Raw genomic sequence first — 20,207 nt, 5'->3', positions numbered from 1 at the left:
CAGACCCAGACGTGTCAAAATATTTGGTTGGTTGATCAAAAACTGGCATCAAGGAGGATGTTTAGAAGAAGAACAGAAAAAAAACAAGATGAAGCGCGTTTATCCTTCAGGTGCAGAAAAAAGGAAAAAGAAGGAGGACGAACAAAAGAGAGATACGCAAGGTCATTTTTGAAAACATCAGGTGATTGTTTTGTGGATACTATGATTGTGAGTCTCATTTTTAAATGCACTTGTTGTCCTTGATATATTCAGCTCAGCTGACGGTGACCAAATCGTTGTTGCTAATGCTAGCGCTGTTTAGCTAGCGGCGCAGTCAATTTCTAGGTACAGACAGCTTCTATATTGATGTGTTTTCTTGTATTATACATTAAGATTAAGCTCGGTTCCTGCAGCTTTCACATTGTTTATCGGATGAAGTAGAACGATATACTCACCCAGAAGGCTTTCCTGATCCAAACAGTGCTTCAGGAGACCATGATGAAATATTGGTGAAACTAATGAGTTTTTGGACGATCAATGCAGTTTTAGAAGTGGCGCTATACATGCCATCCGAGCTCCTCGACTTTGGAGTGACCTGCCAGGGGAGATAAGGCGTACGGAGTCTGCTGCTTCTTTTAAGTCACTTTTAAAAACATACTTTTACAGAACTGCTTTTATGTGATGTCATCTTTTTAGTCTTTTTAGTCTTCTATTTTATCTTCCTAATATATATATATATATATATATATATATATATATATATATATATATATATATATATTATATTGTCTTTTATATTGCTTTGTTTTTGTTTTCTTTTTAACTTTTTATTTATTTATTTACTTATTTATTACTGTATTTGGTCCTCATGGTCTCATTTTATGTAGCAGTGTTCCTGTATTGCCTGGGCTCATATGGCATATGTCTGTGTTTAGTGACTGGGCCTGGACTTATTTATGTGTTGGAGCCTTCTCAATTTCATTCTGCCATTTTGTTTGTCTTAAATGTTCTTTGATTTCTTGTGCTTTGCTTTGTTCTGTTCCTGTCTGCTGTCAAAGCACTTTGTAAACTAATGTTTTTAAAGGTGCTATATAAATAAAGTTTATTATTTATTATTATTATAAGTAAGACCTAACGAAAATACTTAGTAAAATATCAATAATATATCTATGAATGCAAAATTAATTTATGGTTCAGATTTTCGTACCATTTTTATTGTGATTGTATTTAGACTACTTTGATTTACCCTTAACATTATTTTCTGCTCACACAAACTGTAAAAACAAAATATTCTCTTTCTCAGAGGGATCATTGCTCAGGTATTTCGGTGGTGCCCTTGGATAGTCGTCAAAGAAGGCTGACACAAGAGATGATGTCACTGGTAAGTAAAAATATTCCATTGCCTTTTTTTCAGTAGTTTTGAGTGCAACCTGAACATAACTAGTTTTCCTCTTGCCACTGTAAAGTATTGCAGTGAAACTTTACTGTGTTTTTTTCTTGTATTCAAATATGAACTTGTGTTTTTTAATATTGTTTTATCTAGTCTGCACATAATGCATACTATATTTATGACTTTATTTTAATCACAGCAGCTGAAGGCGACTACTGCTGCTTCAGTAGAGACTAGTCTGCAGCAGCATACAACAACGGATGATGTTGCTGGTAAGTTAACTATACATTGCAAATTCTAAATAAACAATATGTATTAGACCTTATGTACAATGTTGGTATACTGATTAAGTTCATTCTAACACATTTAAAAACTAAGAAAAGAACTAACCACAATGATGTTGATGTTTTTATTTCATTTCAGGCCCATCATCAGCGTGTCAAACGTCATCTTCATCCCTACCTGTGGCTGGTTCCAGTGATACAGTTGGTAAGTTTTGTTTGCTGCCACAATGTGTTTATCTCTGTTGTAAAATCTTTTATTTTGTAGTTGAACATTTTTCAACTGATTTTACCACACAGCTCAAACTTCAACTGCTGATCCAAGCCAACCCACCACTATTACTGCCAACCCTGTTCCAGCAGCACCACCGATTGATCCCGCTCAGTGGCCAACAAGTCTATCTGACAAACTAAGGTGCGACTTTGTTATCAGAGGTCCTGCAGAGGTGGATAGAGACTTTGAATTCCCAAAATCCTCATCAAACAGAAGCTTTCACTACCATCACATGTTCAGAAAGCTTGCCAATGGTGAGAAAGTTGCACGTGACTGGTTGACATATTCAAAGCACAGTGATGCAGTTTACTGCTTTTGCTGCAAGTTATATTCAAAAAAGTCATCGAAGCTTGCCACAGAGGGTCAGAATGACTGGGTCAATATCAGTGCAATTTTAAAATCTCACGAAATCAGCCCTGATCACATCAAAAATTTGATAGCCTGGAAGGATTTGGAGCGTCAACTGAAAGCAGGAAAAACAATTGACCACACACTGATAGCTCTCTTGCAAGCAGAGCAGAATCGATGGAGAGAGGTACTCAAACTTTTGATCAGTATCATTCAGTCATTGGCTGAAAGGAATCTTGCTCTGAGAGGATCAATAGATACCCTCAACAGTCCAAACAATGGCAATTTTCTGAAAGAGGTAGAGCTTCTTGCCAAGTATGATCCAGTCTTAAATGACCATGTCAGACGCATCAGCTCTGGAGAAAATCACACTACCTACTTAGGGAAAGGGATCCAAAATGAACTCATTGCTTGTATTAGTGGGAAAATACTGAGTACTATGGTGACCGAAATACAGCAGTCAAAATATTTTTCAGTCATTTTAGACTGCACCCCAGACATCAGTCACCAGGAACAAATGTCAGTTGTTGTCAGAATTGTCACCACCACAACACCTCCAGAGATTAAAGAGCACTTTCTGGGTTTCCTACCTGCCCCGGAGTCCACTGGCCTTAGCTTGTCATCACTGATTTTGAAGAAGCTGGAGGAGCTGGGCATCAGTTTTCAAGACTGCAGGAGTCAGTCATATGATAACGGCTCCAACATGAAAGGAAAAAATAAAGGAGTGCAAGCCAGGCTTCTGGAAAGAAATGCTCGTGCTCTTTATGTTCCATGTGGAACACATACACAATGGTTGCAGATTCAGCAAAGAAGTCAACAGATGCCATCAGCTTCTTTGGCATTGTACAGAAGTTTTACAACTTGTTCTCTGCTGCTCCTCAGAGGTGGGCCATTCTTAAGCAGCATGTCCAGATTACACTGAAGTCATGGAGTGAGACAAGATGGGAAAGCAGAATCAACAGCATTGAGCCTTTACGGTACCAAGCTGACAAGGTCAGAGAGGCATTGACTGAACTCAGAGACCAAACAAATGATGCTGTTGGGAGAATTGAGGCCCAGTCTCTGGCAGAAGAAGTGGGCTCATTCAGATTTCAAATCTGTACAATGGTCTGGTTTGATATCCTCTCCAACATTAACATTGCAAGTAAACTCCTGCAATCTGAAGACATGCAGCTTGATGTCACTGTCAATCTTATTGACAAGACAAAAGAATCCCTGTTGAAGTACAGGGACACTGGATTCTCTGATGCCCTGTCAAAGGCAAAAGAATCATGTGAGAAGATGAATGTGGAGGCAGTGCTGGTGCAGAAGAGGATTCGAAGCTCAAAAAGGCAATTTAGCTATGAGGCAGCAGATGAGACTGTGAATGATGCAGCAAAGAGAATGGAGGTAACATTCTTTAATGTTGTTGTGGACACTGCCATCCAGTCACTGGAAGATCGTTTCACAACACTTAAGGATGTGAGAGATAAATTCTGGGTTCTGCTGAGTTTCACTGAAATGGATGATGAGTCTCTCAGAGAGCACTGTGAGCTACCTGGGAACACACTGACTGATGGGGAGCATACTGACCTTGACTGGCAAGACCTGACCATGGAAATCCAGAGCCTTCCAAACTTACCAAAAGCAAGCATGACAGCCTTTGAATTACTCACCTTTCTCCACCAAAATGGCCTGACTGGGCTTTATCCCAACCTTTGGGTGGCACTGAGAATAGCCTGCACACTGCCAGTGACAGTGGCATCTGCAGAAAGGAGTTTTTCCAAGCTCAAACTGATAAAAACTTACCTAAGGTCCTCCATGGCACAAGAGCGTCTCAGTGGTCTGGCAGTCATCAGCATCAACCATCAGGTTGGAAGCAAGATGTCATATGATGACACTATAGAGGACTTTGCTTCCAAGAAAGCAAGGAGACAGAAATTCTGAAGATGTCATCAGTACCACCAACAGTGTAATAAAAGTTTGCATTTAGAGCTTTAGATTATTGTTTTCTCTTTTCTATTTTCTCAGGTGTTTTTGATATTTAAGTTATAATATTTCAATTATTTATTGTATTTCTTTATTTTTTTATTTTTTTATTGCATTTTCTACCTTGTTACCTGCTTTGTTTATTTTTTGGACATTCATAACTCGTCATTTCTGATGTTTGTCTTGCAAAAGTGTAGTTAGAAAACGGATATCAAAAAATGAAATTTAACTTCTAATTTGTTTTTTGATATCCGTTTTTATTGAAAAAAGAAAATCGGAAAACGGATTGGTTTTCCGTTTTCTGATTTTTATTTTGAAAACGAAAAACGGGAAACGGCCGTTATCCGTTTTTGGTGTTTTGACCCCAAATCGAAAATAGAATGACGGCGACGTACACGGACCGTTTTCTCCATGTTTCTGTAAATATTTCCTGTAACTGATAATAAATGATGGGATCAGATGTGAACTGATATTAAAACTAGGATCAGTTTTCCATGAATTTTAGATGGAAGCAGAAGAACAACAAGCTGACACTGCAGAGAGAGAAACAAATTAAAAACAGTTCAAGTCTGAAGAAAAACTCTGTTAAGTGGCAAAAAAAAGATTTATTCAATGAAATACAAGATTACTGAAGAAAACCTGAAGACAGTCGACACATGAAGTTTGAAGAAGAGCAAAAGGAGGTGAAGCTAAAAACTGACTTTAACCTGTAGAAGACGTTTTGTTCTGATTGTTTTAATGTTGTACATATTTCTGGTCTTCTCTGTTGTATCTTCTGTTCATTACAACTTTGATAAAACAACAATCCTAATGAGTTTTCCACAGAACTGAACATGGATTTAATAAATGTGAAGGAAAAATGACTCTTTCTCATGACTCAGGAAATTCCTCACAGCTGTTAGTTTATGACATCCCATCTGCCGCTACTTCTGCCAGCTGCAGTCACCTTAGATCCTTAAATCAAGTGTAGGTACCAAGTCACCCCAAACTACTCTACAGGCTGTCACTCTTTACCCTGTTTCTCCTAAATTGAGGCTGTAAACATGTTTATGAACTCTCTGTTCCTAATATGAGACAGACAGACGCCTGCCAAGGAAGACATGTGAGTGAGAGACAACTGCTGTAAAGAAAACATGACTATATTACTGTCCATTAATGAACAAAGATGTCACTATACTTGGACTGTAACCTACATTTGACATTCCTCCAACTCCATATAAAGCCAAGGCCAGAGAGACTCCTCAGAAGTGATGCTGCCGCTGCTCTCATCACTGTGTTACTCTCTATCATTTCTCCTGATATCAGTAAACCTTATTCTCAGCATCAGCATCTGAGTCTCAGAGAGTCTCTGAGTCTGTCTCCTGATTCTTCTCTCCACATCACACAATTCCTTAACAATTAGATAAAAATACAAAATGGACATTTGAAAGCAAGTTTTAGAAAATAAAATCTAAATGATAAAAGAGTTGAATTTGATATTTATAAAAAAAACAAAGGCTCACTTTGATGAATGCAGAAATAAAAAAGATGTTTCTCATGTTTATTCACATTACAGCAGTCTGAAGATCTCTCCATTGTTGCTGATGAGCTTCATCTGCAGTTCGTCTTCAGGCCTCCAGTACATCATGTCTGACCGCACCAGATCAACATCATCAGGATGTTTGAAGAACCATAATGGGTCCCGTATCTGTAAATGTAGTAAATAAAACAGTCACAGATTTACAGACAGAATAAAAATGAGAAGTTTTTAAAAGTAAAAATGTAACAGAAAGTGAAAAGTTCAGACTCACAGTGAGAATCTTTCCAGCCTGAAGTTTTAATGACTCATCAAACATCAATATGTTTGGTTCTCTGTTGTTAATCTGTAGTTCTAACTTCCAGCCTCCCAGTTTTATCTCCTGCAGAAGGAAAATTAGACACCAAAGGTAGAAAAACTAAATCATCTCCAGTGTGTGTTTCATACATGGTGTCCACAAATAAAATGATGACCTCTTTACATGTTGATGTTACAGTTTTTCTCAATTACTAAAACACTAAACTCTATTGTCTGAACCAAATTCTCAGTTGCCTGAACCCACTTATTGAATCAGTCACTCTTTTGGCTAAACCATAAGCCCTTTCCACCTGTTTAGACACATCTTGTCAACACATTGTCATTGTGATGCACCTGTGTTCCATAATGGTGAGCACTGGTGGCAAAAGTCAAACACAGTTAAAGCTCAGGCGTCACCGGTTGAACACAACAACTCAGAATTGATCACACTTGTAGCTAATGATGTGAGGGTCCATATAAGCCAGAGCACTGGTTTGTGAGGCACTACAATGGACAGAAATCTAAGAAGAGCAGCATGGATACGGCATGCCAGGGGTTTTTCCTGGTCAGAGAAAATGTGTCCTGTGATGTAGATGAAGTCCTGTGGTCTGACCCAGTACGGAGAAATGATGCTGTGGCAGAGTAATGCACTTCTTTTCTTTGCACTTCATTTGTATAGTTTTGTGCTTTATTTTTATGTACAAGTGCTCCATGTAAATGCACAGGATTTATGTTTTTTTGCTAATTCTTTTTTCTATGTACAAGTGTTACAAATGCCCAGGTATTTAGTTTTACAACATGCATTTAGCCTAAATAACCATTTATTTCTACCACTTCATGTCCTGAGCATTGTGTTTTCCTTTTTTCTATGTAGTGTTTAGTGACTGCTCAGTATTTAATTTATTGACTTGAGGCATGATTTGACAGCAAAGTTCAGTTTTGAGCACAGATTGAACTGTTTTGAGGTGAAAGTTTGGTTTTGCAAGAAGAGTCAGAGGTTTGGTGAATGTAGCTTGAAAACTGGGTTTTGTGTTCACAGTTTAGGGAAAAGGAGAGCAGCTTTCCAGGAATGTGTCCTAGCAATAGAGGAAAACTGTAATTGTGACAGCAGTGTTGGAACAGTTCAGTTCTGTTCCCAATTCTGCTTCCTAGTGTTTACTTTTTGAAAAATGTGTGCTATGAGTGAAAAAGTGTGTTCAAATGAGAAAAAACATGTTCAGTCTTTTGCAAAAAGAGTGCAAGAGTTTTGGAAACTGTGTGCAAACCATGAATAGTGTCCAACATTTGGACAGCAGAGTCCTGATTATGAGAAATGTGTGCAGAGAATGGAAGTTAGTGTCTGATCAATTGAGAAAAACTGTAATGGACCATTTAGAATATCTGTGGATATATTTGATCATCATATTGATATAAAACTTATTGTACATGTTTACACAGTATTCAGAAGGTTCATCTACATGTAAACAACATTACCTCAGAGGAAATGTTCTTGAGACGAATGTAGCGGCCGTATTCACTGACTTCTTCTACAGTTATGGGTCCTGCCAGCTCCAGCTGAGAAACAACACACAGGTCAGTTATTCAGGTGTGTGGAGGCAGGAAGTCACTCATTGTTTCATGGTTTTGAAAAGCAGTCCAGATTTATTTTATTCTATTTTTTAACATATTCTGGTGAGAGCAAATGGTTTAAAGTTTTAAATGAAATGTGGAATGAAGTGATTCTGATTAAATCTGGATTTTAAGCTCAGATTTGGATCGTTTGACACATGAAGAGTTCAAGGACTGTTGGAAACTGGAAAACTTGAAGGTTCTTTCTGTTTGTTTTTACAGCTTCTGACTAAAAATGAATTATCTTTTTAATAACATTTATTTCAAACCCACCAGCAGCTTCTGGGGTTCAGAGCGTTAACCTAAACTGAAAAGTGAAGACCTCAAAGTGGGATTCCTCTAAAGGATCTGATACAACAGAAACATTTCCTTAAAAGTCTCATCAATAAAATGAAGACTTTCTCAAATCTTCTCTCACTGGACGATCAAGTTCATGTCATTGAGTCAATGAACTCACAAGATTTAACTGAATTCTTCTTTCTAATTCATTGGAAGATGTGACTAAACTTGTGGTCATTCAAAAGGTTGAGTTCAGATTAAATGTCTAATAGTCTGATAATAAGTCTGATATTTCTATGAACATTAAACCTGCTGCTCAGTAACACATTAACACAGGAGGAATGTGATCACATTAAACTTTGCTGCAGTCAAACTTGACTTCAGTCTCACTTATTAAATGTTTAAATGAGTTTTTATGGATATCTGAAGTTGTCTTGTTCCCAACAACAAATCAGTTTCCTCTGAAAAGAGACAGAAGAGAGATGACAGCAGATAAACCTCCTGGTTCATGTTCTGGAGTTCTGTCTTCAGGTTTACAACAGTCTTCATCCACTTCTTCTTCTCATCCTGGAGCTTCTCTAACTGGAGACAGAATAAAAAGACAGTTTATGTATTGAAGCACAGATACACATGACATGATTTGTGGAAAGATTCCTTCTTCTGATTGGTTGGAGACTCATTAAAAGCATGTTCATGTAACATAGCTGAGTTCTGCTTAAATCTCTGTTTCTGTAGCTTTAGATGGTGACTTCTTCTGTGTGTTTGTCACATTATTGGACTTTCAGACTGATGGATGTTGATGTTTAGTTTAGTTTAGTTTAGTTTCAAGTTTATTTGTAAAAGGACAGCGTGCAGTTACATTAAAAAGATGGTTGCACCAGATTTAGCTTCAAGCTAATTTCCATCTGTAGTCCTTGGTCAATAAAAAACATTCATTATTTAAAACCACGCATATAAAACGCATTACCTTAATGCAATGTAATGTTTCTTTAGTGGTTTATAGCAGAAAGTAACAGTGAACCAAACTGGACTGTTGAAGTTTATTCTGTGTTCAGATCATTTAGATTTATGCTCAAATGTAACTCAGTTCATAGACACCAGTCACTTTCACTGTTAATAGTTTCTATGAATTTAACATTTTGATCTGATTCTGTAGAAAGTTAACGACGTTTCATTAATCTGATAAACAGTGAACTAGTTAACTTTCCTGCTAGAACTTTACATCACAGTGAGTTCAGTAGACATATCAGTCATTGATTGAAAAAGGTTTTGATGGTGACATTCACCTCTTCCAGTTGATTCTTCTCATCACTCCCAGTAGGGTCAGAGTTGGTATCAAAGTTCATTTCATCCAGCTGCAAATAAAGAAACACATGCTCTGATTTAGTTTCTGATTTTAAAGAAGAATATTCACCTTAGAAGGAACTGGTTTAGAACTTGTTCCATTTTGTCTGAGAACTAGTTTAATTTTTTCACCAAACATGAAAATAAAATCAGGATTAGAGATCACAGTGGAACTGAATCTGAAAACAGCTGTTTGTTGTCTTGTTCTTCTGGATATTTGAAGTTGTTTTGGTCTCAACAACAGACCAGTATTATATGAAAAGAGAAGAGAGATGAGAGCAGATCAATGATTTGAGAAAAAACATGAACCTCCTGGATCTTGTTCTGGATCTTATTCTTCAGTTTTCTCTCAGTCTCCATAGACGTCAGCTTCTCATCTATCAAACTTCTTTTGGTGTCCAGAAACGTGTCATTTTCGTCCTGGACCTGGAGACAAGAGAGAGACAGAACAGTATATTAATCTGAACTCATCTGTACATGACATTAATGTGTGACTTCTGATTGGTTGGAGACTCATTAAAAACATGTTCATGTAACAAAGCTGAGTTCTGCTTAAATCTCTGTTTCTGTAGCTTTAGATGGTGAGTAAGTTCTCCTCTGAACCAGCTGCTTGGAACATTCACTTTATCACCTTATTTTAATTCAGGTAACTCTGTCTCTCAACAATCATGTTCATATTTAACTAAACTACATGTTTGATTCTCACTAATATGTTTCTAATCAACATCTTTTCTTTTATTTCTTGTCAACCTGGTAACAGAGAAAATGGAGGAAAGTCTTCAAACATGTTCTGAAAGGTTCATATTTGAACCCAAATCATGGTGTTTTTCTAACTGCAGAGTTCTGGTTGCAGAAATGTAACCAAGCAGTGAATGAAAGTGAAACCAAAGTGTCAGAATAAAGGTTCCACATGGAACATGAATCCTGGTCTCCTGGATGAAAGTCCTGTTTCTGTTTTATGTCTTCTTCAGGAAACTTTGTGTCTCTTTCAAACTCTAAACTTTTCCTACAACGTCACAGTCTGAGAATTCTAGTGAGAAAATAGATTTGTGTGAAAAATGAGAATGTAGTTTAGTGGTATAGGAAGATAATTGTTGCTTTCAGAATGATGGATGTGGATGTTTCTGCAGTGGAAGTGACACCACAATGTTTCCAAACTTTACTTCCTGTTACTGACCTTCACTGACTGATTTATGCTCACATTTAAAGTCAATATTTAGAAAATCATTGTTTCTTTTCAAAGTTTACATAATTTCATTAATTTTATCAACATTACATCATAGTGAGACAGAGTTCAGTGGACATGTCAGTAATTTGATTCAGAAACATCAGGATGGTGAGATTCAAAAGTGAAAACAGACATGAAGAAGTTCCAGATGTGAGAAATGTTCATTGATTTTCTCTTTTACAACACTGTGGTTCAGTGACAGAATAAAGGTTGGAGAAGAAGACCCTTAAACAAAATAAAATTAAAGAGACAACAATAGTAGAAATCCTGATCCCTAAACTCAACTAAATGATATTTCATTTGAGATGAGTTAAACTTGTTAGTTTCCAACTTTTACTCCAGAATCTACAGTTCAGTCTCCATCTTGTGTTTTTCATCCAGAAGCCTTTGTTCTCTGTTTCTGTACTGAACCACTTCCTCTGTTCATTGATAAACTACATCTGGTTTTTCTTCTCCACTGTCCAGATTCTTTATTGTCTTCCTGTCAGAGCTTGAATACTGACGTCTGATCTGCTTTAGAGACACAAACCTTCTTCCTTTATTCCATAATTGTTTGTTTACATCAAACTTGACTTTACTTTCTGTCATCTCCTGATCTTGGTGTCTTTCTTCATCTACCAGCAGTCAAACTTCTGTTTCTGTACTTACTTGTTGAATTCTCCTTTCCAAAATCTTCCTTTTCCCTTTGAGAAAATAAAATCATCAGTTTTTAAATCTAGAAAGAATGATAATTCAGATAGTTGTACAGAATAAAATGAAACCTCTCATATCACAGTTTCCATTAAAGCATCAATACTTTGTAAAGGTCAACAGTTTTATATTAATGGGACTTACTGTTTTGTCTTCCTGTACGAACAAAAAGAACAACTGCTAGAATTAACAGGATGACGGCAGCAACCGAACCAACAATGGTTGAGATGTAACTGGACTTGGACACGAAGAAATCACCTGAAACCATAAAACATGAAATAATGAGACATTTCATATAAAGTGAACTGCAGATTTTGAATACAAACTACCTGGACCAAGAATTATTATCTGTCTGCTCTGGTTGAGGAGAACTTTTTCTGCCAAGCTATATTTGTTTGTCATGTATCACAAACCAACATATCTTTGTCATGTATTTTAATGCTTCATTTTTGCTTCTTTTCAGTCAAACAATCATATATTAGATTTGGCAGTAACTATGTAGTAAAAGATTTGCATTTTAACCCAAACCATGATTATTCCCCAAAAGATGATTTTTCCCCAAACCCTGATGATTAAACTAAACCAAATTTCCAATCTGTAAAGAATGTCTGATAGAGTGTGCTGATTTTTAAACATTTTTAATCTCATAGTTTTTTTTTATTTCCTTGCCTAAACTGAATCAAAAATCAAGGCAAAACTGAAAGTTGTAACATGGATTACCATCTTTTTGGTTAAAATCTGGTTGCTCTTTGATGCCTCCATTTACCAGTCTTACCTCCTAATTTGGACTTCCTGGTTGCCTTTTCCTCCTTTAACATGAGAGGTCAGAAATTACATTTAGACTTAATTTAGAATACAGTTTAGTTGTAAAGGAATGTAATGTTGAGTAGACTGTGTTGATTGAAGAAGTATGAGGGAACTAAAGGTCAACAACTAGACCTTCAACATGAAAACTGAGTTTACATCCCATGTGGAACATTGTTGCTGGACTTTTCTATAATTTTCATTAGTTTGATTAAGTTTAGGCACCAAAACTACTCAGGCTCAGGAAAATATCATGTTTAAAACAATAGCTACTTATGAGAGACTTGGTTGAGTTTATGCACCAAAATTGTTTGGTTAGGTTGAGGACATTTTAATGGTTTAGTTTACAGTTTTTCTCAATTGCTAAAACACTAAACTCTATTGTCTGAACCAAATTCTCAGTTGCCTGAACCCACTTATTGAATCAGTCACTCTTTTGGCTAAACCATAAGCCCTTTCCACCTGTTTAGACACATCTTGTCAACACATTGTCATTGTGATGCACCTGTGTTCCATAATGGTGAGCACTGGTGGCAAAAGTCAAACACAGTTAAAGCTCAGGCGTCACCTGTTGAACACAACAACTCAAACTTGATCACACTTGTGACTAATGATGTGAGGGTCCATATAAGCCAGAGCACTGGTTTGTGAGGCACTACAATGGACAGAAATCTGAGAAGAGCAGCATGGATACGGCATGCCAGAGTTTTTTTTATCCCCCCCGTTGCCTGGCCAGAGAAAATTCTGCTTCACAAGTGCTGGTAAAATTACAGAAAGTTACATGACTGACTTTTCCCTCTGTTTTGTGTGTGTTTGTTCCAGAGAGTTTTTCAGTTAGATTTTGATGATACACATAAATACACCTGGGACAATGATAGTTTTATAGAGGACTATTGATTTGGGAATGGTTCAATATGAACCCTCAAGTTATTGTGGTTTTTCTGCCTCTATATTCTCCCTTTCTGAATCCTATAGAAGAATTCTTCTCTATGGAGGTGGAAGGTTTATGAGCAGCAGGAAAATCTTGTTCCATCAATGGTCTTGACATGTGGTGATGTTTCTGTTGATGCATGTTAGGGCTGGATCAGACACACCAGGTCCTTCTTTCCAGAGAAAATGTGTCCTGTGATGTAGATGAAGTCCTGTGGTCTGACCCAGTACGGAGAAATGATGCTGTGGCAGAGTAATGCTCTTCTTTTCTTTGTACTTCATTTGTAAATTTTTGTGCTTTATTTTTACGTACAAGTGCTACATGTAAATGCACAGCATTTCTGTTTTTTTCCAAATTCTTTTTTCTACGTACAAGTGTTACAAATGCCCAGGTATTTAGCTTTACAACATGCATTTAGCCTAAATAACCATTTATTTCTACCGCTTCATGTCCTGAGCATTGGGTTTTCCTTTTTTCTATGTAGTGTTTAGTGACTGCTCAGTAGGTATTTAATTTATTGACTTGAGGCATGATTTGACAGCAAAGTTCAGTTTTGAGCACAGATTGAACTGTTTTGAGGTGAAAGTTTGGTTTTGCAAGAAGAGTCAGAGGTTTGGTGAATGTAGCTTGAAAATTGGGTTTTGTGTTCAAAGTTCAGGGAAAAGGAGAGCAGCTTTCCAGGAATGTGTCCTAGCAATTGAGAAAGAAAACTGGAAAATACAACTTTTTAGAACATGGTGAAGTTGTTCTTAAATTTCTAGATTACCCGTTTGCTGAATCCTGCTTCATCTAACATATGAACAGTAATGCAATAAAATAAATGTGAAATATATGCTGGTAGTTGAAGTTTCAAGGTTTCTTAGATAAACTCTATTAAATGGGCTGTTGGCTTCCTTGAACAGAACTTTCTTGTTTTATCAGTTTGTTTTGACAGCTAATGCCATCAAGAGTCCTGGTAGTTTTCAGTTATTGAGGCCTCCAGGCTCCTGGAAACTATTTAGAAATGGTTTAATCCTCTTCTCTGATCATTACCTCACCATGGTTTGATGAACAACAGAAACTTCCTTCAACTTAAACTACACACGTGGACAAAATTGTTGGTACCCCTCAGTTAAAGAAGGAAAAACCCAAAATTCTCACTGAAATCACTTGAAACTCACAAAAGTAACAATAAATAAAAATTTATTGAAAATTAAATAATCAAAATCAGCCATCACTTTTGAATTGTTGATTAACATAATTATTTAAAAAAACAAACTAATGAAATAGGGCTGGACAAAAATGATGGTACCCATAACTTAATATTTTGTTGCACAACCTTTTGAGGCAATCACTGCAATTAAACGATTTCTGTATTTGTCAATGAGCGTTCTGCAGCTGTCAACAGGTATTTTGGCCCACTCCTCATGAGCAAACAGCTCCAGTTGTCTCAGGTTTGATGGGTGTCTTCTCCAAATGGCATGTTTCAGCTCCTTCCACATATGTTCAATGGGATTCAGATCTGGGCTCATAGAAGGCCACTTTAGAATAGTCCAACGCTTTTCTCTCAGCCATTCTTGGGTGTTTTTGGCTGTGTGTTTTGGATCGTTGTCCTGTTGGAAGACCCATGACCTGCGACTGAGACCAAGCTTTCTGACACTAGGCAGCACATTTCTCTCCAGAATGCCTTGATAGTCTTCAGATTTCATCGTACCTTGCACACTTTCAAGACACCCTGTGCCAGATGCAGCAAAGCAGCCCCAAAACATTACTGAGCCTCCTCCATGTTTCACCGTAGGGACAGTGTTCTTTTCTTCGTATGCTTGGTTTTTGAGTCTATGAACATAGAGTTGATGTGCCTTACCAAAAAGCTCCAGTTTGGTCTCATCTGTCCAAAGGACATTCTCCCAGAAGCTTTGTGGCTTGTCAACATGCATTTTTGCAAATTCCACTCTCGCTTTTTTATGAGTTTTTTTCAGCAGTGGTGTCCTCCTTGGTCGTCTCCCATGAAGTCCACTTTGGCTCAAACAACGACGAATGGTGCGATCTGACACTGATGTACCTTGGCCTTGGAGTTCACCTTTAATTTCTTTGGAGGTTGCTCTGGGCTCTTTGGATACAATTCCAACGATCCGTCTCTTCAATTTGTCATCAATTTTCCTCTTGCGGCCACGTCCAGGGAGGTTGGCTACTGTCCCGTGGGTCTTGAACTTCTGAATAATATGAGCCACTATTGTCACAGGAACTTCAAGCTGTTTAGAGATGGTCTTATAGCCTTTACCTTTAAGATGTTTGTCTATCATTTTTTTTCGGATGTCCTGGGACAATTCTCTCCTTCGCTTTCTGTTGTCCATGTTCAGTGTGGTACACACCTTTTCACCAAACAGCAGGGTGACTACTTGTCTCCCTTTAAATAGGCAGACTGACTGATTATGAGTTTGGAAACACCTGTGATGTCAATTAAATGACACACCTGAGTTAATCATGTCACTCTGGTCAAATAGTTTTCAATCTTTTATAGAGGTACCATCATTTTTGTCCAGCCCTGTTTCATTAGTTTGTTTTTTTAAATAATTATGTTAATCAACAATTCAAAAGTGATGGCTGTTTTTGATTATTTAATTTTCAATAAATTTTTATTTATTGTTACTTTTGTGAGTTTCAAGTGATTTCAGTGAGAATTGTGGGTTTTTCCTTCTTTAACTGAGGGGTACCAACAATTTTGTCCACGTGTGTATGTCCAGTCAGTTCAGTTTGCTACAGTGGACTCCATTTAAGTTCTAGATTCATCTGAAGGATGATTTAAAAACTGACTGCAATCTGGAGCTACAACAAAGAGTCTGAATTATTTTGTAAATGAGAGACTTTAGTGCTTGAAACTGTAAAATATTTGCCCCAAAACAGTGACAATATGTTTACAGTGAGTGTAGATTGATGAGACAAAGAAAAGAACACATCTTCTGAGGTCACTGTATGAATCTATAAACTACATATGTAGAGAATCTAGTCTGAAGGAGATCTGAATAAACCAGAACAATTATATCAAAATTCACAGAAACCTATTTTGTCATTGACAAATAGCACATGTGAACTTTCTGGTGCTATAAAGTAGTTTTGGATTGTAAAATGCTGCTGCTGTGATGCCTTTGTTCTGTTTTCCTGCAGAGGAGGAGTTTCTGAGGTTTCAGTTTTGCTTTAACTTTATCAGAACAATGGAAACCACCTCCACAGAGATGATGACATGAAAACAACAAACCTGAGAAACTGCTGGAATGTGGATCAACCATTTAACTGACTGTAAAATCTCTCACTCTGTCTGACCTGCACTCATAAACAAACCCTAAAACTGGAGCACTGACTCATTCCTACAGTCTTTGTTCTGATCATACACAGAAATATGTTTAGAAAACCTGACAAACCTCAATTATCTGAGTCTTGAACTTTCAATATTAACTCACCAACAACCAGTTCAACAGTAGATCCTCGACCCAGTGTAGGAATGAAGCATCTGTATTTTCCCTTATCAGACGGTTTCACTTTGGAGATTTTCAGTGAAACGTCTCCAAACTTCAGTTTATTAAATAACAATGATGTTCTTCCTTTATAATCAGGATGTTTGGAACTTTCCAGTTCCTCTTTATCCCACCACACATAGACATATGAAGGGTCTAGGTCTTCTCTGGACCACTCTATGGACATGTCTGAAGCATCGACAGCAGGTTCCAGCCGACACGACAAAATAACGTCATCACCAACCTTTGCCAGGACCGGCTGAGACGGACCGACCACCTGGGAAAGACCTGGAGAAAAGCAGGTTGGGATTTTACAGCTTTTAAAGGGAGGAAACAAATGACTACTAGTGGCCTTTTTGTTGAGGAAACATATTTTAGAACGTTCGTCTATAAGATGTTACTGAGCAGCTTCAATATTTAATCATCTTTGTATTTAAATGTACATTTTGATGGTGTGTGTCGGTTACCTGAACAGTTTTGTGTCAGAAGAAGGAAAACTAAAGCTGTGAAGGAACTGAGCTGAGTCCATGGTTTAGACGAAGCATCATGAAGTTCTGAAAACTGAAATAAATCACATGTTAAATATAATGAGGAACATACTGATTGGAAATATCATTGTACATCTGAGCAACATAAGTCATCCACCAATCAGATTCTAGATCATCAAAGATCTCCAACATCTGGATCAGTAAAACACTTGAACTTTCTAGATCTTGAAGACACCAATTATTGTAGAATCAGAGTTATGACCGATGATCTCACGTTTAAATGACCTTATTTTTATTAGTATTTCACACTGATCAGTGCTCTTAAAAGGTGTGTTATGCAATATCAAATATCAAATTGTAAAACTGGGACATTTTGAGCTGGACATCTTTTAGAACCATCGATATTCCTCAAGAATGTCCATTTTAAATGCAAAAAAATTTGAAGGTAAATTTCCCTTCAACTTAAACACAAGTGGGCCAATGTGAAATTCTGTGCACATTTTGTGTGTCTTTTCAATTTTAAGGGTTTTTATGTCATTTTATGGTTTTAAATGAAGTTCAATGTTCGGTTCAGGGTTAAAGGTTGCTGTTTTTCAAGACGACATTGTGTGAAATGACGATAAAGGCCAAAAAGCGTCATGATTACATCCTAGATGACATATAGTTACAGTGCAATGATATAGGCTGTCAACCTGCTAAACCAAAAACACATCTATTTATGCAGAAACTAATTCTATAGATCATATTTTTTCCCCAATAAATTAGATTACAATCCATAGTTTAGGCTCAGAGGAGTTCTCATTGTCTTCATTTTGGCTTATTTAATGAGCTCAGTGACCAAAATCTTGCATTAATTGTTAATTTTTCACAGCTTTAACAGTGAATGTTGAGTTTTCAGCAGTGAAACTTTACATATTAGCCACAAAACTTGTCTTTTGTCTTTGTACACTTTCTAAAACATTGTTTAACAACTTGTATATTGAAGAAAGGGATGATTTCCATTTGATTGAAACTATAAAAAAGTTTTGCTTTAAGATTTAATTTAAAGCCAAACGTAGCCGACCTACCTGTCTCATGGCTGTAAGCGTTTCCTCGTCTTTGAAACTGCTGAGTCATCATCAGATGACTTGTTTTATTGTCAGATAAACAGCATATCAAGTGAACTTTGGACTGAAGGAGAAACTCAGTAATCAAGACAGAGACTCTGCAGACTTCAACACTATTACATTTATACATTTAAGGATATTACATTTATAAACCTTCTGAACCTCAGAACCTGCTGACAGGTTAAAAGAAACTGTAAAAATCATGACATTTTTAGAAAATCACTTCATTCTACCTCTCTCATTTAAAATAAAATCAACAAACATAAATCTTTTGCAATGGAAGTATTTTTAATAATTCTGAATTCCTCAGTAAAACTGATTCTCCAGTGACTCAACTGTGACCAATAATGAAATATTCAGAGAGAAGACAAGAGAGACTGAGAGGAAAATCAAACATCCTGATCAATAAAATAAATGCTGCATGGTTAAAAAACTGTGAACAGAGGAGAAAGTTGTTGGAAAATACATTCAGCGTGGTCAAACATCTTTTGTAGACGTGTTAAAAATGTAAATAGTTTAATATCTACTGGATGTTGAGCTTCCATTTTCCAGCTATCATCCTCCTGTCTCCCACCAGAGGGGACATCCCAGGACAGAGCTGGTCTTCTTTACCACTTTGTTCGGTCTCTTCCTGTTTCCTGCAGAAATGCTGCTGCTCCAACAGATCAGTGTAGAAGATGGCTGATGTCATCACAGAGTCACAAAAGGACACATGATGGTCTGTGGCTGCATTCAGACTGACCCTGGTCCTCTCTGGAGCTGTCAGTCTGACCTGCACTGTCCCTGCTCTGACCTACTGACTTCTGTTCATGGAAAACTTCTCAATGTTTTTCTCTCCGTTTCAGTCTGTCACACATATGATGAAAAATACTGTCGACTTAATTCAACTTCAGCTGAAGTAGTTGGAAAGTAACTGAATAAAAATGAACACAGAACAAAAACATGGATAATCTAACTTAACTGTCCGTCTGGTTGAGCTAAAAATAACACAGACATGTTGACTATTAGCTGTGATAGATATTAATGAGCATTAATGAGCACATTTTCAGTTGGAGGCCCAAGTCTTCACACCACACAGCTCATATAATGCAGTTTTTAACCTGGTTAAAGTGACTGGAGCTGTTGTTAAACTGTTTTATCAGAACCTAACTCTGTGTTCATGATGAGTCAGAGTTTAGATTTTTACTTTGGAGTCACAGCACAGTTGAATGTGATGAGGATAAACAGACGTCAAACAAATGGACTGAACTTCCAGCAGAAGCTCTTTTCTGCCTGTAGCTGCTGGAATCACTGATTTAGAATGAAATGTTTGTTAGTGAAATGGTGGCACGTCATTAGAGAAAGAAAATAAAAGCAGTTTAAGATGAAAGAAGAATTATCTTTAGTGAAAGAAGATTTATTGAATAAAATACAAGATTACTGAAGAAAACCTGAAGACAGTCGACTCATGAAGTTTGAAGAACAGCAAAAGGAGGTGAAACTAAAAACTGACTTTAATCTGAAGAAGACATTTTGTTCTGATTGTTTTAATGTTGTACATATTTCTGGTCTTTTCTTTTGTATCTTCTGTTCATTACAACTTTGATAAAACAACAAACTTGATGAGTTTTACACAGAACTAAACATGAATTATTGAGATAAAAATACAAAATGGACATTTGAAAACAAGTTTTAGAAAATAAAACACAAATGATAAAAAATAATGTTGATAATTGATATTTATAAAAAACAAAGGCTCACTTTAAATGCAGAAATAAAAAATGATGTTTCACATGTTTATTTACATCACAGCAGTCTGAAGATCTTTTGTTGCTGATGAGGTTCATCTGCAGATTGTCTTCAGGCCTCCAGTTCTTTAGTTCTGACCACAGCAGATCAACACCATCAGCATGTTTGCTGGACGAGAAGAGGCTCCTTATCTGTAAAAAATGACAAAGAAGTTTTGAAAAGTACAAGTCTAACATGAATTGAAAAGTTCAGACTCACAGTGAGAATCTCTTCCACCTGAAGTTTTAATGACTCTTCAAACATCAATACGTCTGGTTCTCTGTTGTTTATCTGTAGTTCAAACCTCCAGCCTCCCAGTTTTATCTCCTGTAAAAGCAAAATTAGACACCAAAATAATCTCCAGTGTGTGTTTCATACATGGTGTCCACAAATAAAATGATGACCTCTTTACATGTTG

General features: G+C 36.9%; 1 protein-coding gene across 6 annotated transcripts in view; it reads right to left on the bottom strand.

Annotated features, from left to right (window-relative positions):
- Positions 1-4,825: 4,825 nt before the first annotated feature.
- The window catches only part of LOC127532592 (myelin-oligodendrocyte glycoprotein-like), a 28,931-nt gene continuing 13,549 nt past the window's right edge, over positions 4,826-20,207 (bottom strand). For 2 of the 6 annotated variants that reach the window (XM_051944494.1, XM_051944498.1), the window contains 2 exons: positions 20,009-20,116; positions 19,498-19,941 (listed from right to left, as the gene is read on the bottom strand). In XM_051944494.1, coding sequence (XP_051800454.1) covers positions 19,759-19,941; positions 20,009-20,116 — 291 coding nt within the window. In that variant the 3' untranslated portion in view covers positions 19,498-19,758. The other 4 variants (XM_051944497.1, XM_051944496.1, XM_051944499.1 and 1 more) reach the window with 4 other exon arrangements.

The sequence above is a fragment of the Acanthochromis polyacanthus genome, chromosome 24 (genome assembly GCF_021347895.1).
Source record: "Acanthochromis polyacanthus isolate Apoly-LR-REF ecotype Palm Island chromosome 24, KAUST_Apoly_ChrSc, whole genome shotgun sequence".
Classification (NCBI taxonomy): domain Eukaryota; kingdom Metazoa; phylum Chordata; class Actinopteri; family Pomacentridae; genus Acanthochromis; species Acanthochromis polyacanthus.
Note: the sequence above shows the minus strand (reverse complement) of the source record. Positions and strands in the feature narration are given on the sequence as shown.